Here is a 25,175-nt window from a genome sequence, read left to right as displayed (position 1 = left end):
TGGTGTTCTCCCAGGGAGCCTTTAAAAATGGAATTCCCAGGCTCCACTGTCAAGGAGTGTGATTCAGCAGCTTGGACTTGGGGCCCTGAGATCTGTATTTGTAGCAAGTTCCCAGCGATTCTGATGTACAGCTGGGGGAGAGAAACACAGGCAAGGAGCCAGTTGGACCTAATGTTTTATGACTTGATGTGTGTGAAACTCCTCATCAAGCAGTAGTACACATTTTTAAAAACCAATTGGGATTTCAGGAACTAAGAGAGTAAAGAGGAAATAACAACGATCCTAACAAGACCCCTTCCAACCCCCTTCTTCATTTACTGACACTGCTTTGCCAGCCACTGTGCCATGTGCTTTATAAATATTAACCCATCTAATCCTCATAACACCCACTATGAGGCTGGTAGTACTGTCCCCGTTTTACAGACGAGGAAACTGAGGCACAGAGAGGTGACCTGCCCAGGATCACACAGCCAGTAAGCGGTGGAGCCAGGACTGAGATCTAGACAGTTGGGTACCAGAGTCCATGCTCCATCGCACTCCCTCAGAGCATCCTTGCTTCACCACCTCCTTCTGAGGATGAGGATGACCCAGGAGCCCTGAGTTAGCACCCCTCCCAGCCTGAGGCTGACCCAGGGATCCTGGAGGGTGCTGCTCTGTCCCTCCCGCCCCACCCCACGCCCAAGACAACCGCGGGCCCCACACTCACTTGCCCTCAGAGCCGTAGCTGTTCATGCTGTCCTCGATGGACTCGTGGCTGGCCTGGCGCAGCGTCCTGCTGGGCATCTCCACCGCCAGGCCCGTCTCCGTGCTCCTCTGGATGGCCCCCTTCAACCTCCGGCTGTCCCCTTCTGGGCAGAGTGGCCAAGAGAGATGGGGGGAGAGACATGGGGTGGCAGGGGACAGAGAGACCAGTCCTCTGGTTAGTGTTTCAAAGGCTGGTGGCGGCCCAGCTTCGGCCTCTACCATCCCCATCCCCAGTCCCTCAACCTCCTCCCACCACCGGCCTCACCTGCACCCAACCTCCCTGCCCTTTACACCCACCCAACAAACAGAAATCACATGAGTTCTCTTAGCTGGCAGATTCATTTACATGTACTTTTTTTTTTAATTGAAGTATAATTGATTTAAAATACTGTGTTAGTTTCAGGTGTACAGCAAAGTGATTCAGTTTTTTTTTTTTCAGATTATATTCCACTATAGATTGTTACAAGACACTGAATATAATTCCCTGTGCTCTACAGTAAATCTTTGTTGCTTATCTATTTTATGTACTGTAGCTTGTAGCTATCTGTTAGTCCTATCCTCCTGATTTGTCCCTCCCTCCCTCCCGCTCCAATTTGGTAACCATAAGTCTATGTCTGTGAATCTGTTTCTGTTTTGTATGTAGATTCATTTGTATTATTTCTAGATTCCACGTATAAGTGATACCATATAGTATTTGTCTTTCTGTCTGACTTACTTAAGTATAACATTCTCTAGGTCCATCCAACATGTACTGTTTCTTGAATTCACTTCTTCCCTGCAACCTTCTCCAGATCATTTCCCTCCTCCTCTTCAGCTCCTAGTTACCGAGCACCTACTATGTGGCATATTCTCTGCCAAGTGCTTTTCATGGATTTAGACCAGGGTTTCTCCACCTCAGCACAACTGGCCATGTGGATGCATTATTGCTTAGCTGTCAGGCACTGTCCTGTGCACTGTAGAAGGTCCAACAGTATCCCTGGCCTCTACCCACTAGATGCTAGTAGCACCCTCCCTCCAGTTCAGTCATGGCAGTCAAAAATGTCTCCAGGGCTTCGCTGGTGGCGCAGTGGTTGAGAGTCCGCCTGCCAATGCAGGGGACACGGGTTCGTGCCCCGGTCCGGGAAGATCCCACATGCCGCGGAGCGGCTGGGCCCGTGAGCCATGGCCGCTGAGCCTGTGCGTCCGGTGCCTGTGCTCTGCACGGGAGAGGCCACAACAGTGAGAGGCCCACGTACTGAAATTTAAAAAAAAAAAAAAGTCTCCAGACACTGCCAAATATCCTCTGGATGGGAGGGGGGGCAAAAATCACCCCTGACTGAGGACCACCGATTTAGACCACTGGCACCCTGCCCAGGTTTAAACCCCGGATCTCTTTCTACTGGCTGTAAGACCTTGGGCAAATTACTAGTCTCCCTGTGCCTCCACTTCCTCGACTGTAAAATGGGAGAGCAGGGTTATTATGAGGACGGCCCTCTGCCCTTCTATTCCCTCTCCCGTCAGCAGCTCACACCTTCGCTTCCACTTCCACTCTGTGATCAGACGTTATCTTATCCAAGCTCTCCTTTATCATCTCCTGGCCCCTCCCACCCCAGGCCCTTCTCCACCCAGCGCCCTGCTTTGGCTTTCTTCCTGACACTTACCACCCCTGACATGTTCTGCACTACTGGTCTATTGACTAGCTTCCTCCACGCAGAAGGTAAACTCCGTGAGGACAATGCATTTCATTGTGTGGCGTGTTGAAGCCCCAGGGCTGAGAACACAGTCCAGCCATTGTAGGTGCTTAATTACTAACTGCTGGATGAATGGGTGTCTGCCCTGAGACTGGTCTTAATCCACAGCCGCCCAGGAAGCCGCGGCTCCTGCTCACGTGGGATTAAGGTGCGAGGGCAAGGGACTGGCCTGCGCATAGAGCCGGAAGGCGGGGCTGGGGACGCGGGGCACCGTTTGACCCTGGGGCGGCCTCTTGGCTCTGTGCTCCACATCCTTGAGATCACGGCAAGCTCTCCGTCTCCCACCGCCCTGGAGGGGCTGTGGGTTTGCTAGAGGTGGAGGCAGATCCTTAGTGGGACCTTCCCCATCTCCCCACAGAGTCCGGGATGAGCTGACAGACCCCAGGGCCTTCACCAGAGCTCACTGACTGACCCATCAGGGGACAGCAGTGCCACCCAAACCCCGCGATCCTACTCAGCAAGAAGATGGGGGGCGGGGCCTGTGTACCAGGAAACAGGGCGAGGCCAGGACACCTCCTACTGGTCTTCTCCTGGCTTCCCTCCTCCCAACTCAACGACGGTGTCCCCTTCCTCCCTGACTTGCCGGCAGACAGACAGACACGTGCACACACATGCAGAGGTACAGGTGCTCTGTGTGTGCTTCTCAGAGTGTGTGCCCACATGTTTCTCTCCTACATATATCTGCGTAATTCAGACACAGATGTCCACATACTCAGAAAATCACACACACACACACACACACAGGAAAATGTGAAGACACAGTATGTTAATGTATGTCTAAGTGTCTATATTTGTGTGTTGCCATGGGTCTCCACACAGCTGTCATTCTGTGCTTCTGAGGCTAAATGGGCATGTGTGTCTGGGCATGTGCCAGCCACATGCAGACACGTGGCCGTAAGAAGTGTACACCAACCCGCTCAAGAACGCACACAGAGAAACCGACACAGCGCGCGTGCATGTGTGTGTATATGTGTGTGTCACCCTGGGTTATTTCTGAACACGTGGGGGAATGTGTGTGTCCCTGTGTCTGTTTCCCGTCATTCCACACTTCGTTCTTACCCTACTTTGTATCTGAAGTCCCCCTCCCAACATTTCTGTTTCTCTGTGTATAGCAGGGTCAGAGACACAGAAAGACTCAGAAACACACACATGCTCACTCAGAAACACAGACTCACAGGCACAGAGAGACATCCCTCCAACACACACACACACACACACACACAAGCACAGTCACCTCCAAGGACAACCCCCTCCTTACAGTGGGGACATAGACCCACAACCCGGTTACCCCGTAGGCAGGCTGCAGATACCTGGCCTGGGGCTTCACTTCCCCACTGAGCCCTGTTCGGGAGCCCCACACTGGCTCATCCTCACTCAGCAAGGTCTGACACATTTCTCCAGGAAGAGGGCGGACCAAAGCATGACAAACAACTCAGTCCCTAAGGGGCCTGGGCGGGGGGAGGTTTGGAGAAGTGTGGTTCACGTCTGTGTAGCACTCGACAGCCCCAAAGCATTTCACATCCAGCACCCGCCGTGGGCCTCAGAACAGCCCTAGCTCAGCACGCAGGTAAGCCTGGCTTTGCAATCAGGTGGCCCAGGCAGAGTCCCAGCTCTGCAGCCGTAGCTGTGGGACCTCGGGCAAGTCAGGTGGCACCATGACATGCCACCTTCCCCACCTCGAGAGTCCCCAATCTGGAGACCACTGTTGTACCCAACCATACCACACAGTGCCACCACCTAACCTTGTCCATCCAACCCTTCCTTTTGTCATCTCTTGCTGACTCGGTCATGGTCCAATTCTTCATCTTGTCATCTCTTGCTGACTCAGTGATGTCCCCAGAGTGACTGTCCCGATGCTTTCCCACTCCCCATCTCATAATCCCATCCATCCTAACAAGTGACCTTTCTCCCACTTGGCTGAAAAGATGTCCCTTGGACTTACTCTTTCTTGCTTCCAACTTTCACCATCCTGAGACCTTTCCACCTGCCCCTTGACCCTCCCTCCCTCTCTGAGAGGAAGGAGCGATCCTTGACCTGGCCCAGCCTGATCTGCCCTCTGTCCTCCCCATCCCACCTTCTCCCACCGTCACTGGGACCCCCTCCCACCATTTGTCCTCTCTGGGCCTTGAGTCTACCACCTCTCCATCTTCTGGCTCCTTCCACCCCTCCTGCAAGCCTGCACGAGGCTTCACTTCCTTCCCCACTCCCTTCAATAAACACACTCCTTCAGAGAACAGCCTCTGGCCACCATATGCCCGACCGCAGGACTGACTACACCAGTCTCCAATAGTGGCTCGTGACCATGCACAAGGGCCTTATCTCAGCTTCCAACCCCAGAGTATGGCCCTTCTGCTTACGCGACAAACATTTACTGAGTGCCTTCATGTCTGGTGGGGAGCCCTCCTGAAGATGTTAAACACACTCCCAAGTGCTGGTCTCCACTGACAATACACACATGGATGGGAGACCCTGCTTCCGGTCCATAGGAGCCCAGAAATAGGTCCTGGTGGGACCCACTGCACTGGACAAGGTTGATGCTCCGCCCACACCCCCACACATCTCCCTTCTTCCCACTTTCATGAGGTCCCACCACACTGGCTTCTGAAAGCCACAACAAGCCAACTTTTTGGGGGTCTGTTTTTAGATCTTCCTTTGGGCTACTGAGCCCACTTTGTCCCCACACAGGCAGAGGCAGAAGTGCCTGGGAATTTGTGGCCCCCAAGCCCCTTAATCAAAGCCTAAATGGAACAAGAGAATGAACCCTTGGGTCCTTTGCCTCAGGTCAGAACAACTCTGGGGCATAACCCAGGCTCACGAGGAAGCCTGCAGGAGGGGCTGAAGCCGCCCTCTGTGGGATCTGCCCAACAGCACATCCCTGCTTGTTTCCTGGGTGCCCAGCCTCCTTGGGAAGCACTTCCTTTGTACGTCACCTGCACACGAATCTCATCTCTGGGTCCTTTTGGGGAAACTTGACCTAAGACACCTGGCTTAGCTGGCATCCTAAGGAAGTCAAGGTTCAAAAAAAGCTGCACAGGTGGGTTCCAGCATCACAGTGAAAAATACCATTCCCTCCAGGAAGTGTGGTGATAAAAAGATCAGCTGCACACAGTGCAGGCATGAAAGGGGCCCCTTTCTGAAGGGATAGTTAAGGATCAAGCAAGAGGCTCCTTTGTCCGTGGTTATCCTAAGGCTCCATTGGGGAGGCCTGGAGTTTGAGTCCTGTAAACTCTGGGTACCAATTGTGAGACTGCCCTCAAGGCTGGCCACTGTGATGTACAAGTAAATGGAGTGTGGATGACCTACTTTTGGCTACCCACTCCCACTTGCTGTACCCTGTGGGTTCTAAGTCCCTCCTCTCAACCTGTGCTGACAGAGAGAGAGAGAGAGAGAGAGGGAGAGCGTGTGTGTGTGTGTGTGTGTGTGTGTGTGTGTGTGTGTGTGTGTGTGTGTGTGTGTGTGTGTGTGTGTGTGTGTGGCAGGGGGTGGGTAGGCATCAGGCAAAAGGTGTGTGGACAACTGGAGTCCCACCAAAACACAGCAACAACTTGGGATACCAACACCTGTGTGTGCCAAGCACACACCTGACGGAGAGTACAGCAGAGGGAGGAAGAGTGGGGTGATCCCTCCTCCATGGAGCTCACAGTTCAGAGGCGGAGGCAGACATTAAACAGATGATCACACTGATTAATCACAAGTGTGTTAAGGGCTTTGAGGAGTAAGTAAAAGATGTAATGACAGCACCCACCGGCGGCCCAGTGGGAGGGACACTAATGTAGGCTATTGACTACATCGTCCTTTGAATGACAGTCACTTCAGATCCCTCCCTTGGCCTCTGTGATAGTGAATTCTAGTAGATCCCCTCCCATCTACTGACCACAGCCGCCATCCCTACACATTGAGCCCTCGCTCTCCAGTCCTTCGGTTCTTCCTCTCTAGAGCCTTCCCATCGCTGATTTCATTCCCCTCCCACAACATGAGGACCACCCTAAGCAAAGGAATCCTATACCTCAATCTATAGCCCTTAACTCTGTCAAGACCCAATACTTCCTACTGCACTCTGGACGTCACTACCTGGATGAGGAGCTGGCCAAAACTAAACCCGCCCCACTTTCCCCAGTCAAATCCTCTTGCCTTACGTTCCCACTTTTCCCAGCCACAGACTCAGAACCCCCGAGGACCTCTCTGACCTTTCCCCCTTTCTCATTAGATGCCAGGTCGTATAAAGTCTTTGCCCTTAACATCTCTTATCTCTCTCCCTTTCTGTCCATTTTCACAGCCAACTACCCCAAGTCTAAACTATTTTAATAGCCTCCTAACTGGTCTCCCTGCTTCCAACCCACCCACTCAGCAAGTCATTAACAGATTAACTATCTTAAAATACCACTTCAGACCAAGATATTCCCTTCCTAGTAATTTATAAATTCACAAATAGTCAGAAAAGCACACCAAGCTATGCACGAAGAGGTTCCCCACAGCACCATTTACACCAATGAAATGCCGACATTAACTGTCTGTCAATAGGAGATGGGCTTACTAAGTGACACATGCCCATAATAAGATACTGTGCAAGTGTTAAAAAGAATCATCTAGACCTACAACTACAGTGATATAAAAGATGGCTTCAACATACTGTGAAGTTAAAAAAGCATGTTGCAGGACACCATGTAAAGCACAAGACCATTTTTGTAAAGCTATAGATAACGTAGCTTTCTCTTTCTCTTCATGCATAGACATAGAAAAGTCTGGGAGGATATTACCCAAACCATTAATGGGGAATAACTGTAGGGGGAAAGATTGCTAGAGGGTGTGTGTGGAAGATTATTTTTGTAACTTTAAGTATAAGATATACACAGAAATGTGCACAAACCTTTAGTGTACAGCTTGATGGATTTTCACAAGGGAAACACACCCATGTAACCAGCAGCCAGATGAAGAAACGGCATTACCAGGGTCCCCAAAGCCCACTCGTGCCCAGTCTTCCAGGCTCTATCTCGCTCCACAAGGGTAGCCACTATCCTGATCTCAAACATCAAATATTTTGCCTGTTTTTAAACTTTATATACAGAACATGGCCTTTGGCGGTGGCGGGGTGCTGGCTTCTGCTCAGTGTCATGTTGACTGTATGAGATGCATCCATATTGTTGTGTGTAGTTGCAGACTGCCTGTTATCACGGCTATAAAGTATTCCACTGTATGAATACACCGTTCCACAATCTACTTACCCACTGTACTGTTGACGGGCATTTCATTTTTTTCCAGGTTGGGGCTATTAGGAATAATGCTGCTTTAGTGCGTGGCCTTTGGTGAACATTTGTACCTGTGTCTCTCGGAGATATACCTAAGGGCGGAAATATACCTAACGGCTGGGTCATAGGGCAGGCATCTGTTCAGCTTTAGCAGATGCTACCAAATGATTTTCCAGAGTAGTTGTACCAATTTACACTCCAATCAGCCCATTGGGGAGATTTTATTTCTCTTTTGTAGGCTGCTGTGTCTTCTGAATATTTTATAGCTAAATGTATTAATTCTAGAACGTAAATGAAGGTAAAATATAAATTTATAAATGAATCATGACTTCATGCCATGATCCTATTTAAAACCTTAGAATAGCTCTCCACTGCCCATCCAATGAGCAACCCGCTTCACACTCAGGCATTCACGACTCTCCATTATCTGATTCCCTCCCCATCTGCTCCTGATTCCCCTCTCAGTCTCCGCACTCCAGCCCAGCCAGGCACCTCTTTGCTCCATGTACATCCTCAGTAACTGCCTCATCCCCATTTTCTCTCCTTTACTTTCCTGCCTTCCTAACCTTCCCTATCAAAATTCTGAGCATACTCCAGAGTTAAGTTTTAAATAACAGTTTATCAGAAACTCGCCAAACTCTTAGGGCTGTTATGAGGATTAAATATAATAAGGTAATGGAATAATATAATGACATTTAATCCTCAGGACATCCTAGGGGGGTTGTGGCACATAGTAAGTGCTCAATAAGGTGGCTATTATTAATAATATTAACCACTGTGCCAGATGCTACGCCATGTGTTTTACATAGGCATCTTCTCATTTTACTCTCACAGTAAGTTGTGAGACAGTTACTACCCCATTTTGTAAGGTAAGAAAATGAGGATAAAGAAGGTTTAAGTAACTTTCCCAAGGACACACAAAACTACTAATGGCAGAACTAGAATTCAGGCCTATGTCTTTCTGACTCCAATAACCATGTTTTTAATGAACCACTAAACTAAACTCACTGCACTCTATCACAGAATATAAATGCCATCTCTTCCACAAACCCTTCTCTGATCAGACTCCTTGAGTCCCAGGGGCACTTTACCTTCACCTTTATTAGGGTATCTATTCCACTGCACCTTGAAACACAGCCCTTGATCAACCTACTGATTTCCCTGTCTACTGTGTAAGCTCATTCAGCCCTCATTTCCCTTCCGCACCACGGACAGCACCCAGCATTGCCCATCCCACTAACAGTGTTTAATTGAATTGCTTTTATTTTTAGGATGTGTCTTCAAGAAAAGTGCGAATTCTCCAGTGAAGAAAACAAGTAAGTCTCATTCAGTTGTCCATAACTGAATACGAATGTGTTTAATGTACCTTCTCCCAAAAGCAAGTATTCATAAAGGAACAGGAATAAAATGCTAATAAATTATTAATGACATTACTTTTAGCACTTACCCTTTACCAGACACTATTATATACATGTAATATTTTTATATATAGTATTTCATATACATGATGTATTAAATTAATATAAATTACATGTAAATTATAACTTTATAAACGTATATTTGTTTACATGTTTTATGTATGTTTATATAAAATGTGGCCATAACTCTGAGAGTCAAGTATCATTACCCTAATTTTACTAAAAGGAACCAGACTCAACGCAGTTCAGCAGCTTGCCCAAGGTTACACCAGACAAGAGAGTGCCAGGTTTTAAATCCAGAGCTTTGTAAAAACAGATCTTACACTCTTAACCACTAGAGATCTCAGTAATGTGGTGGTGGAAGGGAGAGGAGGGAAAGAACACTACCACTCTCCACTTCGACATTTCATCCAAAATGGGTCTTTACAGCTTTGTTTTCTAGATGAGGAGTCCAAAGCTGAGAGAGGTTATATGACTTGCTGCAGGTCCCCAGGCTCTAAAATCCCTAACCACGTCACCGGCCGGAGTATAATCTCGTTTCTGTGAGCGGCCTCCTCCAGGTCCATCTCACAGCCTGTGAAGCCCTCCAGACACAAGAGCTCTGGGTCAGTGGGCTACTTCAAACCAGGGTGATCCCCTGGGGCTCACTGCTTTCCCTTCTCACGGCCACTGCCCTTCTTGTCCCTCCAAGATAAATACCCTGGAGGCTACTGCCTCTTCTTCCTCCATGGTCAGCCTCTTCCTGGCCTAGCTATTCCCAATGACTTCAAGCGCCACATGTCTCCCCTGTCCAGGTCTTAAAACTCATCTGAAAACCAAGGGCTGAGTTGACATGCAGGCACTCAGGCCTCCATAGCCCTGATGCTGCCTTTGGCTTTATCTCCAAGGACAGGCCAAGGAAGCACAAACCCTGAGTGAGAACCCTTTACCTTCCCCCTCTTTTCTCCAGAGCTGTCGATATCTGCCTTCCCTTAAAATCAGAGAAAATTCCTTTTGGAGGGAACTCAGGGGTCATCTAAACCAAGGCCTTCCTTGTATAGAATGGCAACTGAGACCCAACAGGGACATGAGGTAATGACCATGTTGGCATTAGGATTCAGGTCTCCTCACTGCCAACCTCTCAGCTCCATTTCACAGTAAAGAGCCACTCACGACTATTGCTGAAGCATATTCAGGAAGCAGCAAGGCCTAGTGGTTACAAGCATGGATGATGGAGTCTGATGGCCTGGGTTGTAAAGCTGGCCCCAGTCACGTTATTAGTAGTGCTGTCTTGGGCAAGTTACTTAACCTCTCTGTGTCTCACTTTCCTCTTCTTCTTCTTCTTCAAAAAAATGGAGAATGTAATTTATGTGCCTCATAGGATGTCTGTGAGGATTAAATTAGTTAATACTTTTTTAAAAAGTACTTAGAATAGGGCCTGGTACATAGTAAGCACTATTTAGTACATGACATATAAATGTTTGTTAATTAAGTAAACTGTCTCCATACCTCCTTTGGGGACACAAATTTGAGCCTGCTCTGCATCACCAAGTTCACAGCTCACATCCCCACATACTCTTGCCTGGATGACTGTAAGAGTCAATTAACTCAGAGGCTCCCAAGCACCTGCTCAGAGGCCAGTGCGAGTGTGACAGTTAGGAATATGTTGGGAACTTAGTTAAAATACAGATTCCTTGGTCTTCTCTCCTGGGGAGTCTGGTTCAGCAGGTCTAGGGCAGGGCTCATGAATCTGTAGTTTTAGAAAATCCCCTGGTAACTCAAGTACTCGGTCAGGTGGTCAGTCTCTACTCTAACTGGTATCCTCTTCTATCAGTTCTCCACTCTGTGGCCTGCATAAAACCTCCACTGTGGTACCCCATTACTTGCAGAATAAATTCCAATGGCCTTAACACACACTGCCTTTCTGACCTGGTCCCCAGTTACATTTCCAGTCTTGGTTTTTTTTCCCCTATCCCCAATGTGCTCTACATTCCGTTCACACTGAATAATTCAGGTAATTCCAAATATTCCATGTGACTGGCTACTCCAAATGTCTTACCGATCATCCTGCATAGGAAATTCTCAGCATCCTCTTCTCTGGAGAAAGATGCTTTTAAAAACAACTGTTTGTTGAAGCATAATATACAAAGTGTACAATTACATAGTATACAACTCTTAAGTATATAGCTTGATGAATATTACAAACTGCACTCATTTACAGAACCGGCGCCCAGATCAAGAAACGGAGCATTACCGACGTCCCCAGAAGTCAGCCCCTCATGAGTAGCAGTTACTTCCCCTCCAAGAGTAGCATTATCCTGGCTTCTAACAGCCCAGGTTGGTTTTGCCTATTTCGTACTTCTATATACATAGAATCATCTAGCGTTTACTCTTTAGTGTCTGACTTCTTTCACTCAACATTATGTTTGTGAGATTCACCCACGTTGATTGTTTCATTGCAGTTCATTCATTCTTGTGGCTTTATTGTCTTACATTGTGTGAATATATCAACATTATTTTTATTCTTTCTACTGTTGATGAGCATTTGGGTAGTTTCCAGTTTGGAGACATTACACACAGCTCTGCCAGATACAATCTTGTGCACATCTTTTGGTGACCACCTGTGTACATCTCTTCTGGGCACACACCTAGGAATGAAATTACTGGGCCACAGGACATGCATTTGACGTGCTCTTTAAATGGGTTAAGCAAGATGTGGACTGGAAAGTAAGACTTAGATTATCCTTCGGCAGGAAGCAATACTCTGAAACAATGAGGCTCAGGACTGAGAAAACTGTTGATTAACTGTCTATTTGGCTTACATTTATATTCCCCAAATGTAGTATTTGTTAAGTCAATGTATAGAGGGCAGACAGCACCCAGGACAGGAGAGAGAGGAGTGAAAAAGGCCTGGAGCACAGTAGGCATTCAGAAAGTGCTGGCGATTATAATTAACCTCTTCAAGGGTCAGGGGTCAACAGCTCACTGATACCATCTCTCACAAAATTGTCATTATTTCATGGATTCTAAGACACACTTTTCAACATCTCTGAAATCAAGATGTGAATGACAGCTGATTAGCATGTCATAGTTAAATCCTGACATGTTTTTCTCTCTCTTGGTGGCATATAAAATAACGTTGCGACTTGCAATTAGCTGGACATCCAGATGCAGCAGGAACTGTCCGTGGTGCTGAAACAGAGGTAGCACCTCACAGGGAGCAGAGATCTCAGAACAAAGCAACCCTATCCCCTGTTTGTTTTAAGACCACAGTTCTTTCCCATGGGCTTGCTGATGTCTCAAATTCCACCCTTCCATGTAAAAACAGGAACTCCCACTTACTGGGCTCAGCCAGAACCTATGATAGGTGCTCAACAGACATTACTTCATCCAAGCCTCACAACCACGAGTGTCTCCATTTTCAGAAGAGAAAGCTGACTCATGGAGGTTAGTGAACCTGCCCAAGATGGTAAAGCCTTAAATGGAAGCATGATCTTGGTTCAGTGCAGACCAGAGAGTACTTTTTGCCCTTTAGGCCGCTTTTCACTGGGTGGCGGGGGGCAGGGTCCCGAGGACCTTTATCCAAGAGGATCTGAAGGGGGAAGAGGGAGAAATCATGAAGACGCCCAGATGAAACAGGTAGGCGCAAGGGAGGCAAAGAGCACATGATAGGGGTTTGAGAACACTAGACAGGGAGAATTTGAAGATTTGAGAGGATCAGCTGGGTAAGGTATATAAATGTGCTTTGCGACTCTAAAGGGTTCTGTTCCGGAAGGAAATGTTATTCTCACTTATTCAGTGAAGAATATATTTATTGAGCTCATTTCCTATACCATGCTTTTCTTGATCTTGCAGATTCTAATAAGACACAGTCCTTGTCCTTAAGGAACTTACAGTTAATAGATGGGGAGAGGAGATGAAACAGATAAATAATTATCATTTATTCAAAAAACTCTTACTAAGTGCCTGTTCAGAGCCAGGGCCTGTGCTGGAGACTCCTAACACAGATGAATTAAACCCAGACCTGGCTGAAACTCCCAATCTACCGGGAGTCAGCCAAGTAAAGGGACAATATTAACACAAGGTGTTATAATTACAAGATAGTATAGTTCAAGGGCAAAGATATACACAATATTATGAGAGCCGAAGAGAAGGTAATTAATACAGCACTGGAAGTAAAGGCAGGGTCTGGGTTGTAGGGAGAATTATTTCAGTGCTGAGTTATACTTGACTACAAATAAAATCGTAAGATTTTATTGTAGATGGAAGTGCTACATTTTGGGTGACCACAACCAAAGGCTATACTGACAAATGGAAAACATGTAGAGAGAGGGCAAAAATGTGGAACCAAAATATAAACTGAGAACAAAGAGTTCTGAATGCAGAGTAAATGCACTTGGGGCAGGGGGAGGTCCTACACTTAGCAGGGATGGCCAGGGGAACGTCATTCACTCTATTCCAGCTCCCGGTCTACCGAGAGCATGGGAAGACTCCAGAGTGGTAAGACTTTCTGGAGAAGGGGGCATCTCAGCAATCACTGGAAGGAAGACAATTTACAATTCCCACCAGTTTCCCCAGGAAGCCATTCCCACCAGCTCTTGGGACAAGCTGAGCAAGCGCTGGGAGAAGTTGGGTTGTGAGCAAAAGGTACAGTCTGTGGTACCATCTGGCACCAGGAAGCTTCATAATCCACATAGCTTTCAAGGCTTCCAGGATCTGCCCCAAATCTACACTACAAGTCTGACATCATGCACATACCAGGTGTTCCATCCACACTGGATTACTCATCATTCACCAAACAGCCCATGTACTTCCATCTTCTTAAGAGCACAGGCTCTGGAGTCTGAATAACTGGGTTTGGGACTAGAAGCAGCCCTCTGAGACTATCTGAGCAAACTAAAGAAAGTTACTGAACTTCTCTGAGCCTCGGTTCCCTCAAAAACCAGAAATAGTAATAAAACCCACCTTACTTTGTTATAAGGATTAAATGTATTGGTTAGCTCTCGCTAGGTTGTGCTGCACTAACAAGTGACCCTCAAATCTCAGTGGCTTATAGAACCATGGTTTAGTTCTTGCTCATATTAAATGTCCCTTGTGAGTTAGCTATAGCTCTACTCCATGGATTCTTCTGGAATCCAGGATGAGGAGCAAGCCCTATCTAGGACGTGCTAGTCTCATGGCAGAGAGAAAATAGAAATGACGGAACCATGAGATAGCTCTTCTAATTACTGCACTTTTCTCTATGTATATTTCAAAAAAAAAAATTTTTTTTTAATATACAAAAGTAAAGATAAAAATATGTCCCTGGGCTTCCCTGGTGGGACAGTGGTTGAGAGTCCGCCTGCTGATGCAGGGGACATGGGTTCGTGCCCTGGTCCGGGAGGATCCCACATGCTGCGGAGCGGCTGGGCCCGTGAGCCATGGCCGCTGAGCCTGTGCGTCCGGAGCCTGTGCTCCGCAACGGGAGAGGCCACAGCAGTGAGAGGCCCGCGTACCACAAAAAAAAAAAAAAAAAAAAATGCCCCTAATAATGTAAAAAGGCCAAAGGTGTAGGGGAGGTAAGGAAGTTCTCTCCCTAGGCACATACATTGGAAAGAGAATTCATCAAGCTACCAAAATGATTTGCTGGATCAAGGCAGCATGTCAGCCTATTATAGCACAAGTCCACATTAATGTGAAATAAATCTTCTCATGCCCCTTGTGGGGCTGAACTCAAGAACACAGCATATGGACAGTGACTGTCATGATAAGATAAAGGCACTCAGGGTGCTTTTATCTTAACATGATAAAGGCGGTCCAGTGGTTAGGACTTGGCACTCTCACTGCCAGGAGCCCAGGTTTGATCCCTGGTCAGGGAACTATGATCCCGCAAGCCATGTGGCATGGCCAAAAGAAGAAAAAAAAATTTTAAAAAGATAAAGGCACTCAGTAAATTATAGCCACTATTATCAATAATACTCTGAGATAGACAGCAGCATCCCTAACTCCCAGAAATTCTCAGAAAACTGAGCCTCTGAGAACTGAAGCAGTTTGCCCAAGGTCCCACAGCAAGTGAGTGGTGGAGAGACAATGCAAAACAAACCCATCCTATCCACACAAAGAGGTGAACACATATGTTCACAGCAGCATTATTCATAACAGTCAAAAACTGGAAACAACCCAAATGTCCATCAACTGATGACTCCATAAGCAAAATGTAGTAGTATATCCATCTACTGGAATATTATTCAGCCATAAAAAAGAATGAACTGCTGATAAACGCTTCAACAGAGATGAACCTTGAAAATATGCAAAATGAAAGAAGCCAGTCATGAAATACCGCATATTCTATCTACGTGACTATTTATATGAAATACCCAGAAGAGGCAAATCCACAGAGGTAGAAAAAAACAGAGTAGTAGTTGCTAGGGGCTGGGGTGAGGGGGGACTGGAGTGTGACGACTAATGGGTACAGGTTTCTTTTGGCGGGTCTGGAGGGAGGAATGTTCTACAATTGATTGTGGTGATGACTGTATAACTCTGAGAATATAGTAAAACCCGCTGAACTGTACACTTTAAACAGGTGAATTGTATGGTGTGTGAATTATCTCAGTAAAGCTCTGCATGTGTGTGCGCACGCCCGTGTGTGCGTATCATTTCCCAGGCCCTGCTGTTAACCCTTATTCTACACTGGCCCTCACAGAATCAAGGACCCAGTAGTGTCGGGTGAGTAGGCTTTTCAGGTCAGCACTGGCCTCTGCCAGGGGCCCCAAAGGGCTCCAGCTGAGCAAGGGGCCAGCGCACAAAGCCTGTTGCGAGGGCCAGACGAGGCCTGGGCTCGGCGGTTTGGACCCCAGGTGTGCTATCTTCAAAGCACCCACATGCGCTCGGATCCCCACAATGGCACATGGATGAAATATGCGGTGGTTACACGGAGCACAGGGGTCGAATTCCTTAATGACAGTCCCACCAGGGCAAACTTTCCTCTGTGCCCCGGGGCACGCCCCCTACACCACCCCCCCACCCCCACCCCACCCCCGCTCCGGCAATACCACCTTCCCCAGTCGACACGTGGTCAGTTTCCTTCAGAGCCTGTCAGACCCAGAAGAACTAGCCAGGATCACCTGAGACCCATTGGTTGGTACCAGCTGGAACCACCTGGCACCATTCCTCATGAGAGCAAGCCCACCTTAGATGAGTGGCTCTCGGCACCAGAGGCTGCTGGTGAAGCCGGCCTCAAGCAGCATACCTTCTCAGTTGCCAGTCAACTCATCCAAATCCCACGACTGCTCAAAAACCAGTCCCTCTCAGCACCACTGCACAGGAGACCAGCTACCCCAGCACCCACCTAATGCTTTCCAGGCGAGAACCTCCCCACACACTCGCTTAATGCACGCTGGGGGCTCATATTCGCTGGATGGAAGTTCCATCCTTTACCTTCGAACAGTTTAAACAAATCCCTCCTTTGATCTGGCCTTAGCTGAGCTGCAGAGCAGCTGGGCCCCATCTTGGCTAAGAAGCCTAGGTTTCTTTCTGCTCCCTCGAATGACAGCAAGGACCATGGTCCTCTTGTAGACTGGCAAGGATGTCTGGCACTCAGCAAGTACTCCATACATTTGCAGAAAACCAAACGCTACACTTCCCAATTCCAGCCCTGTGCTCCTCAAACTTTAATATGCAAATGAATCACCTGGGGATCTGGTTAAAATGCAGATTCTGATTCAGTAGGTCTGGGTGGGGCCTGAGAGTCTGTATTTCTAACAACTCCTAGGTGAGGTTGATGCTGCTGGTCTGCAGCCCACACTCTGAGTAGCAAGACGCTAACCCACTCCACTCACTCTCTTTTCTGATTTCTTTGCCTTTCTTGGTTGTGCAAGGATACTCTTGGGAAGATGATGGAAGCTATTCTCACTTTCCTTAGAAAAGTACCTGTCAGCACATACACACAGTACGTTGTATAAAAATTTGAGGCTTGCAGTCCATGGGTTAAAAAACCCTTCCTTTGGACAAACCTTAGTTCTCATGGAAAAGAGGATGCAGTAGGGGACAGCGGGAAAAAAGTCCCAGCAGAGTTAGGACTCCTGGGTCTGGTCCTAGCTCCACTATGGACCTGCAGTGCACCTCTCTGAGCTTCCGTTTCCCCACCGTGAGGGGACTGGACTAGATTACGATGATAAACAGGTTTTCTCTTTTTATGCCAACTCTGGTAGCTGTTGCCTAAAATATCCCGTGTTAAGAATTCTTAGACTATGTCTGGATTTGGCAGAAAAGGGTGCTGTGATTGACTGGTGATGCCTGCCATGGTCCCAGGAAAGGGTGGGGGGGCTTAATTGATTGGTAATGTCTGCCAAGGTCCCAGGCCTGGAGGGCTATGGGCTTCCTGCCAGGTAACCAGCCTACCTGGAGGCTGGAGAGCCCTTCTAGCTGTGACATTCCATAACTCATTTAGAGTCATCCCAGATTGGGGAAAGTGAGATCTGTGCTTGTCCTCAAGGGAGCAGGAAGGGATAATTCTTTAAGCTGCTGGCTTCTCAAACCTGCCACCCTGCAGCCCCCTTTGAGACGAGGTAGCAGAATCCCTGCTACACAGCAAAGAAGGACAGTGTGTCCTTGCACTCTCATCTTTAGTTATTTTTAACTCCAAGGACAGAGGCGCAGGCAGAAGCTGAAATATAGAAGGGCTGCGGCAGGCCACCCAGCCTCCTGAGGGAGGGGAAGCCACCACCCTCCCATCCTCCCAAGATGCTCCATCGTTGGCCAAGTGAAGGTCAAGGCAAACTGCCAAGGGACCGGGGAAAGTTCCTCACCTCCCATGTGAATCCTTCCACGGCTCCGCCCTTCCTTGGTACAACCACAGACCCTCTGCCCGTTCCTATCCCACCACACCCTATATCCTGTTCAGTCATGCATCCAGTCCGCATACACGTGCGGGGCCTTGTACTAGTGCTGAGGACACGGCATTGAGCAAGGCAGATGGGGGTCCTTGTCCACTGAGCCCTTCCAGTCTAGGGAGGAAGACAGACCACACACAGGATGGCAAGACAATTTGGTAGTTACAACTGCAGTAAGCACTTGGAAGAGGACATGGCTGTGGTCACCCCACCCCCACCCCCAGGCCTACGAGTTCTTCTTCAAGAGCTGGGGTGTTCTTCATCCTTCTATCCCTGACACAGAGATTAAGCTGGCACGGAGGAGGGTTCACACAGGGAATACTTATTGATTGGACATATTACACAGGAGACATCGCCTGGGGTTTGAGGATCCCACAGGAGCCTAACTCAGGCAGAATGAGATTCATTCGCTCATTCACTCATTCGCCAAGCATTTTTCTGAGCACCTTCTATATGTCAAGTACTGCTCTAGGCACTGGAGCGAAAGCAGGGAACAAAAATAAGGGAAACCATCTGTCCTCCTGAAGCTCTGATCCAGGGAAGGCAAGCAAACACCAAAGTGCACAAATACGTGAAGACACAGCGGGTGTTAGAAGGTGACGGGTGCAGGGGTGGGTGTTTGGGTTTTAGACAGAGGTCAGGGAGGTGTCACCATGCTACGTGAAGGAGGTAAAGAAATGAGCCACCTGGATATCTGGGGGGAAAGTGCTCCCAGCACAGAGGACACAAACATACAGACCCCAAGTGGATTTACGTCTGTTATGTCTGACAAACAAGGACGCCAGAGCCGCTGGAGCAGAATGAGAAAGGGGCGGTCTGAGATGAAGTCTGAGATGACGCGGCAGGTAAGAAAGCACAGACCTGGGGAGACAAACACACTTTGCATCAAGCCTGGCACACAGTGGATGGAAATGATGGTGATGACGACGCTGCTGCTGCTGCTGAAGCAGCTAGCGTGCACCGGGCACCGGCTGGGTGCTGGGTGCTGCGCCACACAATTAACATGGACTCATTTATCTGATCCCCACAACAACCCATGAAATAGCTCCTATGTTACCCCCATTTTACAGATGGGGAAGCTGAAGTTCAACAAGGTTTGTGCATCTCGGAGGTGGCAGGGCTCGAACCGGAATGCTGGCAGTCTGGGGCCAGAGTCTGATGTCTTCTGATCTTACCAGCCCTGTTGCCCAGGCCCTGCGAGTGAGTGAGTACCAGTTTCCTTCCTTCCCTGAGTTTTTAAACCTTTTGGACTCTTTTATGAATCTTCTGAAAGCTGTTTATCTCTCTTTTTAAAAAATCCTGGTTTTCTCCAGAAAAACAAAAAACATAGATGCACAATGACACAACTTGTACATAATTTCAAGAGGTCAAGGTGATGACTTCTGGTCCCAAAAGGAAGCACGTTACATACATTTGTAGCTAAAGCAAGAATTGTCAGAGTTGTCCAAAGAGGCAGGAGAGAGCGTGTGTTCCTACTTCTACAATTTGTCAAGAGCCTACTGGGAGTGAGGCACTTAAGAGATTCATGGTATTTCATTTAACACTGTGAGGTGATTGTTACTATGCCCCATTTACAAATGGGGACGCTGAAGCACAGAGAGGTTAAGTGACTTGCCCAAGATCACATGTTGGTGTCTGGCAGAACTGGAACCTACTCCAGTTGTAGCTCACCCCTGACCTCAGTCTCTATTCCAGACAGCCTCCTTCTGAATTCTCAAATTGCACCCCTCATCTTCCCAGAGAGGGCAAGAAACGTGCTCAAGGTCTCAGAGCTCAATATATTTAGAGCAGGGTCTAGAGCTGTATTGCCCAATATAGTAGCCACGAGCCACATGTGACCACTTAAATTAATTACAATTTTTAAGAATTTGGTTCCACTGTTGCACTAACCACAGTTAATGTGCTGAACAGCCACATGTGGCTAGTGCCTGCCATTTTGGACAGCGCAGAAACAGAACATTCCATCGCAGAAATTGCTATCGGACAGCACTGCTCTTGAATTTGGTCTCTTGACCCTCAACCTAGCGTTTTCCTACCGTCAGAGGCTATTAGAAATTAGACTTGCCTGATTACTGAAGTGAATGGAAAGGGAGACGGAAATAGGGCAGCTGAAGTTGTGCAAGGGAGAGAGCAAGCTCAGAAAGGCTTGTGAGAGGGAAGCTTCAGTCGACATCTTGTACAGAATAAAAGACACGAGAGCCATTGGCTTGGGACCCTCCTTGCCGGCGAGGAACCCGCCCATATGTCTGGTTACAGGGACCCTCTGCTAGCTACAATTCCCATTGCCTTGTTGAAGTCTGCAGTTTCTCTAACGGGGACGGGGCCTTCTATCCAGTGGAGAGAGATCCAGCTGAACGGCCAGTTCCCTGGGAGAGAGAACTCAGTGGCTGAAGCACCTGCTCACTTTCCTGGGACAGGAAGGAGACTGAAAGCAGGGGGCATTCTGCAGCCAGCCAGGGCAAGCCCTGGACCCAACAAATCTGTCGGTGTGGGTACCGGGCAGTGACTCAGGGTGGAGTGGGGGCTGCAGACAGTGGGCAAGGTGTCAGTGGCACCCGCAGCGGCCAGAGCAGATGAGAAGACCTAAACCGCACTCCGGCTGCAAAACCAGCCTGGGGTAAGCGTGCTGAGCTGCCCGGCCACACGGTGCTCCCCGAGGACTCTTTTATGCCTGCAAGATGCTCAAACGCAACAAAGCTGGATCTCCCTGGTGGAACACTGGAGGGAGAGAAGAGAAAGGACCTTGCGGACCTGCCTGCCGTGGAGAAAACCACGGGGGCTAAGGCTGGAGGAGCCCCTTAACCCTGTAATATAATGGTCTCCCTCCTTCCCTTCCTTCCTTCCTTCCTTCACAACTGACTGTTCCAAAAGCCTACTGAAGGTGGGAGAAAAGAAGAGGATTAGACGGAAGACATGGATTAAATTCCCATCCCACCTCTTATCAGCTGAGGAGGTTTTCGAAACCCCTTAACCCTCTGAGCTTCATCTTCCTCTCCGTAAAAGGTGGGTGATCTTACCACCTACTCCAACTCTGGAAGGCTCAAATCATCCTAATAATACTGACAATGATGACTGTCATTTAGTGAGAACTTCTTGACGATGTAGCTCATCACCTATAGTAGGGTACACATTCCGCGCTCAATAAAAACCTCTTGGATGTTGAATTGACCATGTAAATATTTTACGTAACGGTAGTAGCAGTAATCATGATAATAATAAACTATTATGGAGTAAGTGCTGTACTACTGTACTGAGCATGCACGTTACTCAATTCTCCCAGTGACCTGAGAGGTAAGTACTATTATTATTTCCATTTAAGACATAAGCACTGAGACATGGGGAAGTCATTTGTTTAAGGACACAGCCAACGGGGTAGGACCAAAAAAGGGGGGGGGCAGGGTTTAAATCCAGGTCTGGCTGAATTTAAAATCTATCGCCTCTCGAATCATATAAGTACTTTGTAGACAACAAAGGACTGTACAAATTAGATTTTCCATATCATTGCTGTGTTAGGATTAATGGTGATGGTGACTCGGCACAAGGGGAGAAGGCCTTTCTGCAGTCGAGCTCTCTGTCAATGGAAGGAACTGCCCTGAGAGGGTGTGAGCTCCCTTCACTGTCACCCGAGGGTGGACCCCCACTGGACTGGGGGTCTGAGGCATGGTCCCCAGATGGGAGCCTGGGTCCGCACCGCGAATCCCAAATGAGGTAGAACATCAGAATCAACTGGGGAGCTAGTGAAGAAGTAGATTTCCAGGTTCCAGCTGAGGTTTTCAGTTGAGTCGCTCAGATGGAAGGGCATGGGCAGAGCAGGTGAAGAATCACTGGGCTACTGAAATGCTGAGTAGCCTCTGTCCTCAGCACTGCTGGATCCTAGAAGCCATGGGAGCCACCAAAGGAAGCCAGGAGGTGCCCTCAAGAAGCGTGTGATCACTTACTAACCACAAAAACTTGCTCTGTGCCAAGCATTACACCCACGGCCCCACAGACTCCTTCTCCCAGGCCACCCCTTCCCCGGGTTCCCTGTGTCCTCTTTCCCTTTTCCAGCTTCAGCATCCCCTCCTCCAGGAAGCCCCTCCTGACTCCCAGAACTAGGGACCCCTCTTTGGGCTTCTCCAATGACGAGATTTTCACTTGTGGACATGTGTGCCCATGTCCACCCCTGCTACCCCAGGCTGTGAGGGGGCTGGTGGTGGCTCGCTCAGGACCTAGGCCCAGTGTAGACGGTCACCAAGCATTTGCAGAGAGGGACTTGCTCTGCTCCACAAAGGATGGGCAGAGGAGACAGAGAGGAAAGCAACCGCTGCAGGAAGGAGGTAATCCAGGTCACCAGGTTCGGAGGAAACAGGACCTACAAATTCTCCCTGCCACTGTTCAGAAGCAGCCGGGTCTATTTATAGTTCGCAAGCCTTCTGCTTCTTGCATTTAAATGCCGGGCCAGGCATGGAATAAAATCCTGGGTAGGTCTGTCAGTTTTTAAATTTATTTTATTATTTTTTTTACAAGAACAGGAGCGGAAAGCAGGGGGCAAAAATGAACCGTGGCTATTTGAGTGAGCTGCCTGGTGCTGTCCCTGGTCCTGCCTTGGCAAGTCTGATGCAGTTCTAGACCTGATCCTAGAAATCAGTGTCCCTGTAGAGACCAGGTCGTGAAGGTCCTTTTAAGGTGATTCTTAAATAGTGGCTTTGGTTTACAAAACAGTATCACAGCGTGACCCTGCCTTGGTTTAAACACGCATTCCTGCACACATGCATTGTACACACACACAGACACACACACACACAACTGGAGAGAAACAGCCCCAATGGTTAAACATTCTGCTCTTGGATTATATAGAATTGGAGTCATTTTAATTTCCTTTCTGTGTGCTTTCTCTGCATTTTCCCAAAGTTTGGGTACACAGAGCATAGCCTGAGAAGGTTAGGCTCAAGGAAACTGGCTCTGCCATTTGCTATGTGGGCGACCTTGGGAGAGGTCCTTCATTTCTTCATCTGTAAAACGGGAACAGCAACAACAGGACCCCCCCCCCAGAGGTTCCCTCTGAGGGCTATCCAAGGTAACACACATGAAATCTGAGCGCAGCACCAGGAACGCGGCGTATGCTCAGAAAATGCAAAGCCAGAATAACTCTACAAGCGTTTGAAACTTGTGAAAGCACAAGATTGTTTTAAGAAACTAAAATGAAAAGGAGTGACTCTCTGACTCTCCCACTCTCCCGGCTCGTGAAGGGACTAGACTACAGCCTGGGAGGGCTCAGAGGCCTGGGTTCCAAACCCAACCCGGCCAGAAATGCACCAAAGGACCCTTCACTCCCCTTGCAGTCTCGCCTTTCTGACTCTGAAAAGGATGGTGCTGGTGGGTAGACTGGTAAGTACCACTCGTCTCAGCAGATGCCTGAAGAGGATGACACAGCTCTGGTCTTCAAGAAGGGCCAGGTCCTGGACACAGCTCCAGAGCCTTTCCCAACCTGCCACCCCCCTTTCCTGACCCCTCCTCCTCCCCACACCCATCTTTTTTTTTTTTTAATTTTTATTGGAGGATAGTTGATTTACAGTGTTGTGTTAGTTTCAGGTTTACAGCAAAGTGAATCAGTTATACATACACATATATGCATTCTTTTTTAGATTCTTTTCCCATACAGGCCATTACTACAGAGTATTGAGTAGAGTTCCCCATGCTACACAGTAGGTCCTTATTAGTTATCTATTTTATATGTAGTAGTATGTATAGGTCAATCCCAATCTTCCAATTTATCCTTCCCCCCCTTACCCCCTGGTAACCATAAATTTGTTTTCTACGTCTCTAACTCTTATTTCTGTTTTGTAGACCCCCACCCATCTCTTAATGCACCTACTCACAGGCATCAATAACCCTCAGGACACTCTTCCTTGACCACACAGAACCCCCAGGGGTCTGAAGCACCTCCCTCCCCCCTTCCACTCCAGCCTCGTAAACAGCTTCTCACCCTTCAAGGCTGTCCTCAGCACCCCCGGCTCAATGGGGTCACCCAGTTATCTGCTCTGCTTGTCTCTCCTCCTTGGCTGCGGGAGGCCCCCGTCTTACTCCGCACCTACCTCAGCATCCAGCACATTGGAGTAGGGGGTCAGTAAATACGCTGACTGCATAAATAACACTTTAAAATGAGAAAGGGCAGTGCAGAGCAGTGGTTAGGCCCATAGATTCATGGGCTCAGGCAGACCTGCATTTGACCTTGCTGTTGAATGACCCTGAGCCAAAGACGAGCGTCTCTTCTCTGAGCCTCAGTTTCCTAATGTGTGCAATGGGCATGACAGTTGTACCCCCTTCGTATTCTGATGTTTTGATAGGATAATCCAGAGTTCAGAGTACTCAGCATGTGAGAAACACAAAATAAACATTTGCTGTCATGATAAGGATGATTATTGAAAATGTAAAATGACTTTAATGATTATCTTGGGACACCAGAGTGTCAGCACTTTCCCTGGCGGTCTTGCTCAGGGCCCCTCTCTGGTTCAGGTCCATGGGACCCTGTGAACTATCGGACAGGTTGCTACCTGCACAAAGGTGCCCGACTGAGCTGGGTGGACACACAGCCTGTTTTCACTGGCCAGGCGGTACACCCCACGGGCCTTTTTCTAATTCATCCTTTTACAGGAGGTACCATTTAAATTCAATCACCTGGGGTGGGGGTGAGGCTAGCACAAACATGCCATACGAGCCATGTGTGTGTACCAGAGCCCACATGTGGGATCACGAGGGGAAGAGCCATCCCTGCGCGGCTCTCACTCTCAGTTCAAAGGATGATGCAAAGGCCCCACCCAACAGTGGAGGGCCCAGGGCAAAAGTACAATAGAGGCCGTCATACTCATTCTAAATGTTTAAAAGATATAAATCAGGCTCTTACATAAAACATGCTCTATCCTTCCATTCTGACAAATATGCCTTCATAATGACCTTGAAGGCCAGGACAGGTTCAAATTTAGAATCCTCTGAGTTCCATGGCTGAATATGGAGAGAGGAGCTGAATACAGGCCCTCTGCTGTAGCCCATCCCTTCCCTTCCTCCCCACCCCCGCATACCCAGGGGCCCACTCTGTACATGTGTGTTCTGTTCTCACCTCCACAAACAGCTACTTTGCGGCCATGTATCAGGACACCCGTGATGGAGGAGGGGCCTAGGGAAGGGGTCTGGACAGACCCCAGATGCTGA

The 25,175-nt window shown here is 48.3% G+C and overlaps 1 protein-coding gene across 2 annotated transcripts in view; it reads right to left on the bottom strand.

The window, feature by feature from the left end:
• Positions 1 to 25,175, bottom strand: part of RIMS4 (regulating synaptic membrane exocytosis 4) — a 61,876-nt gene that overhangs the window by 20,331 nt on the left and 16,370 nt on the right. Inside the window, exon 2 of one of the 2 annotated variants that reach the window (XM_060123548.1) lies at positions 707 to 848. In XM_060123548.1, the coding sequence (XP_059979531.1) occupies positions 707 to 848 (142 nt within the window). The remainder of the gene's footprint in view (positions 1 to 706; positions 849 to 25,175) is intronic. The other variant, XM_060123547.1, reaches the window with a different exon arrangement.

This window comes from Lagenorhynchus albirostris, chromosome 15 (genome assembly GCF_949774975.1).
Source record: "Lagenorhynchus albirostris chromosome 15, mLagAlb1.1, whole genome shotgun sequence".
NCBI lineage: Eukaryota > Metazoa > Chordata > Mammalia > Artiodactyla > Delphinidae > Lagenorhynchus > Lagenorhynchus albirostris.
Note: the sequence above shows the minus strand (reverse complement) of the source record. Positions and strands in the feature narration are given on the sequence as shown.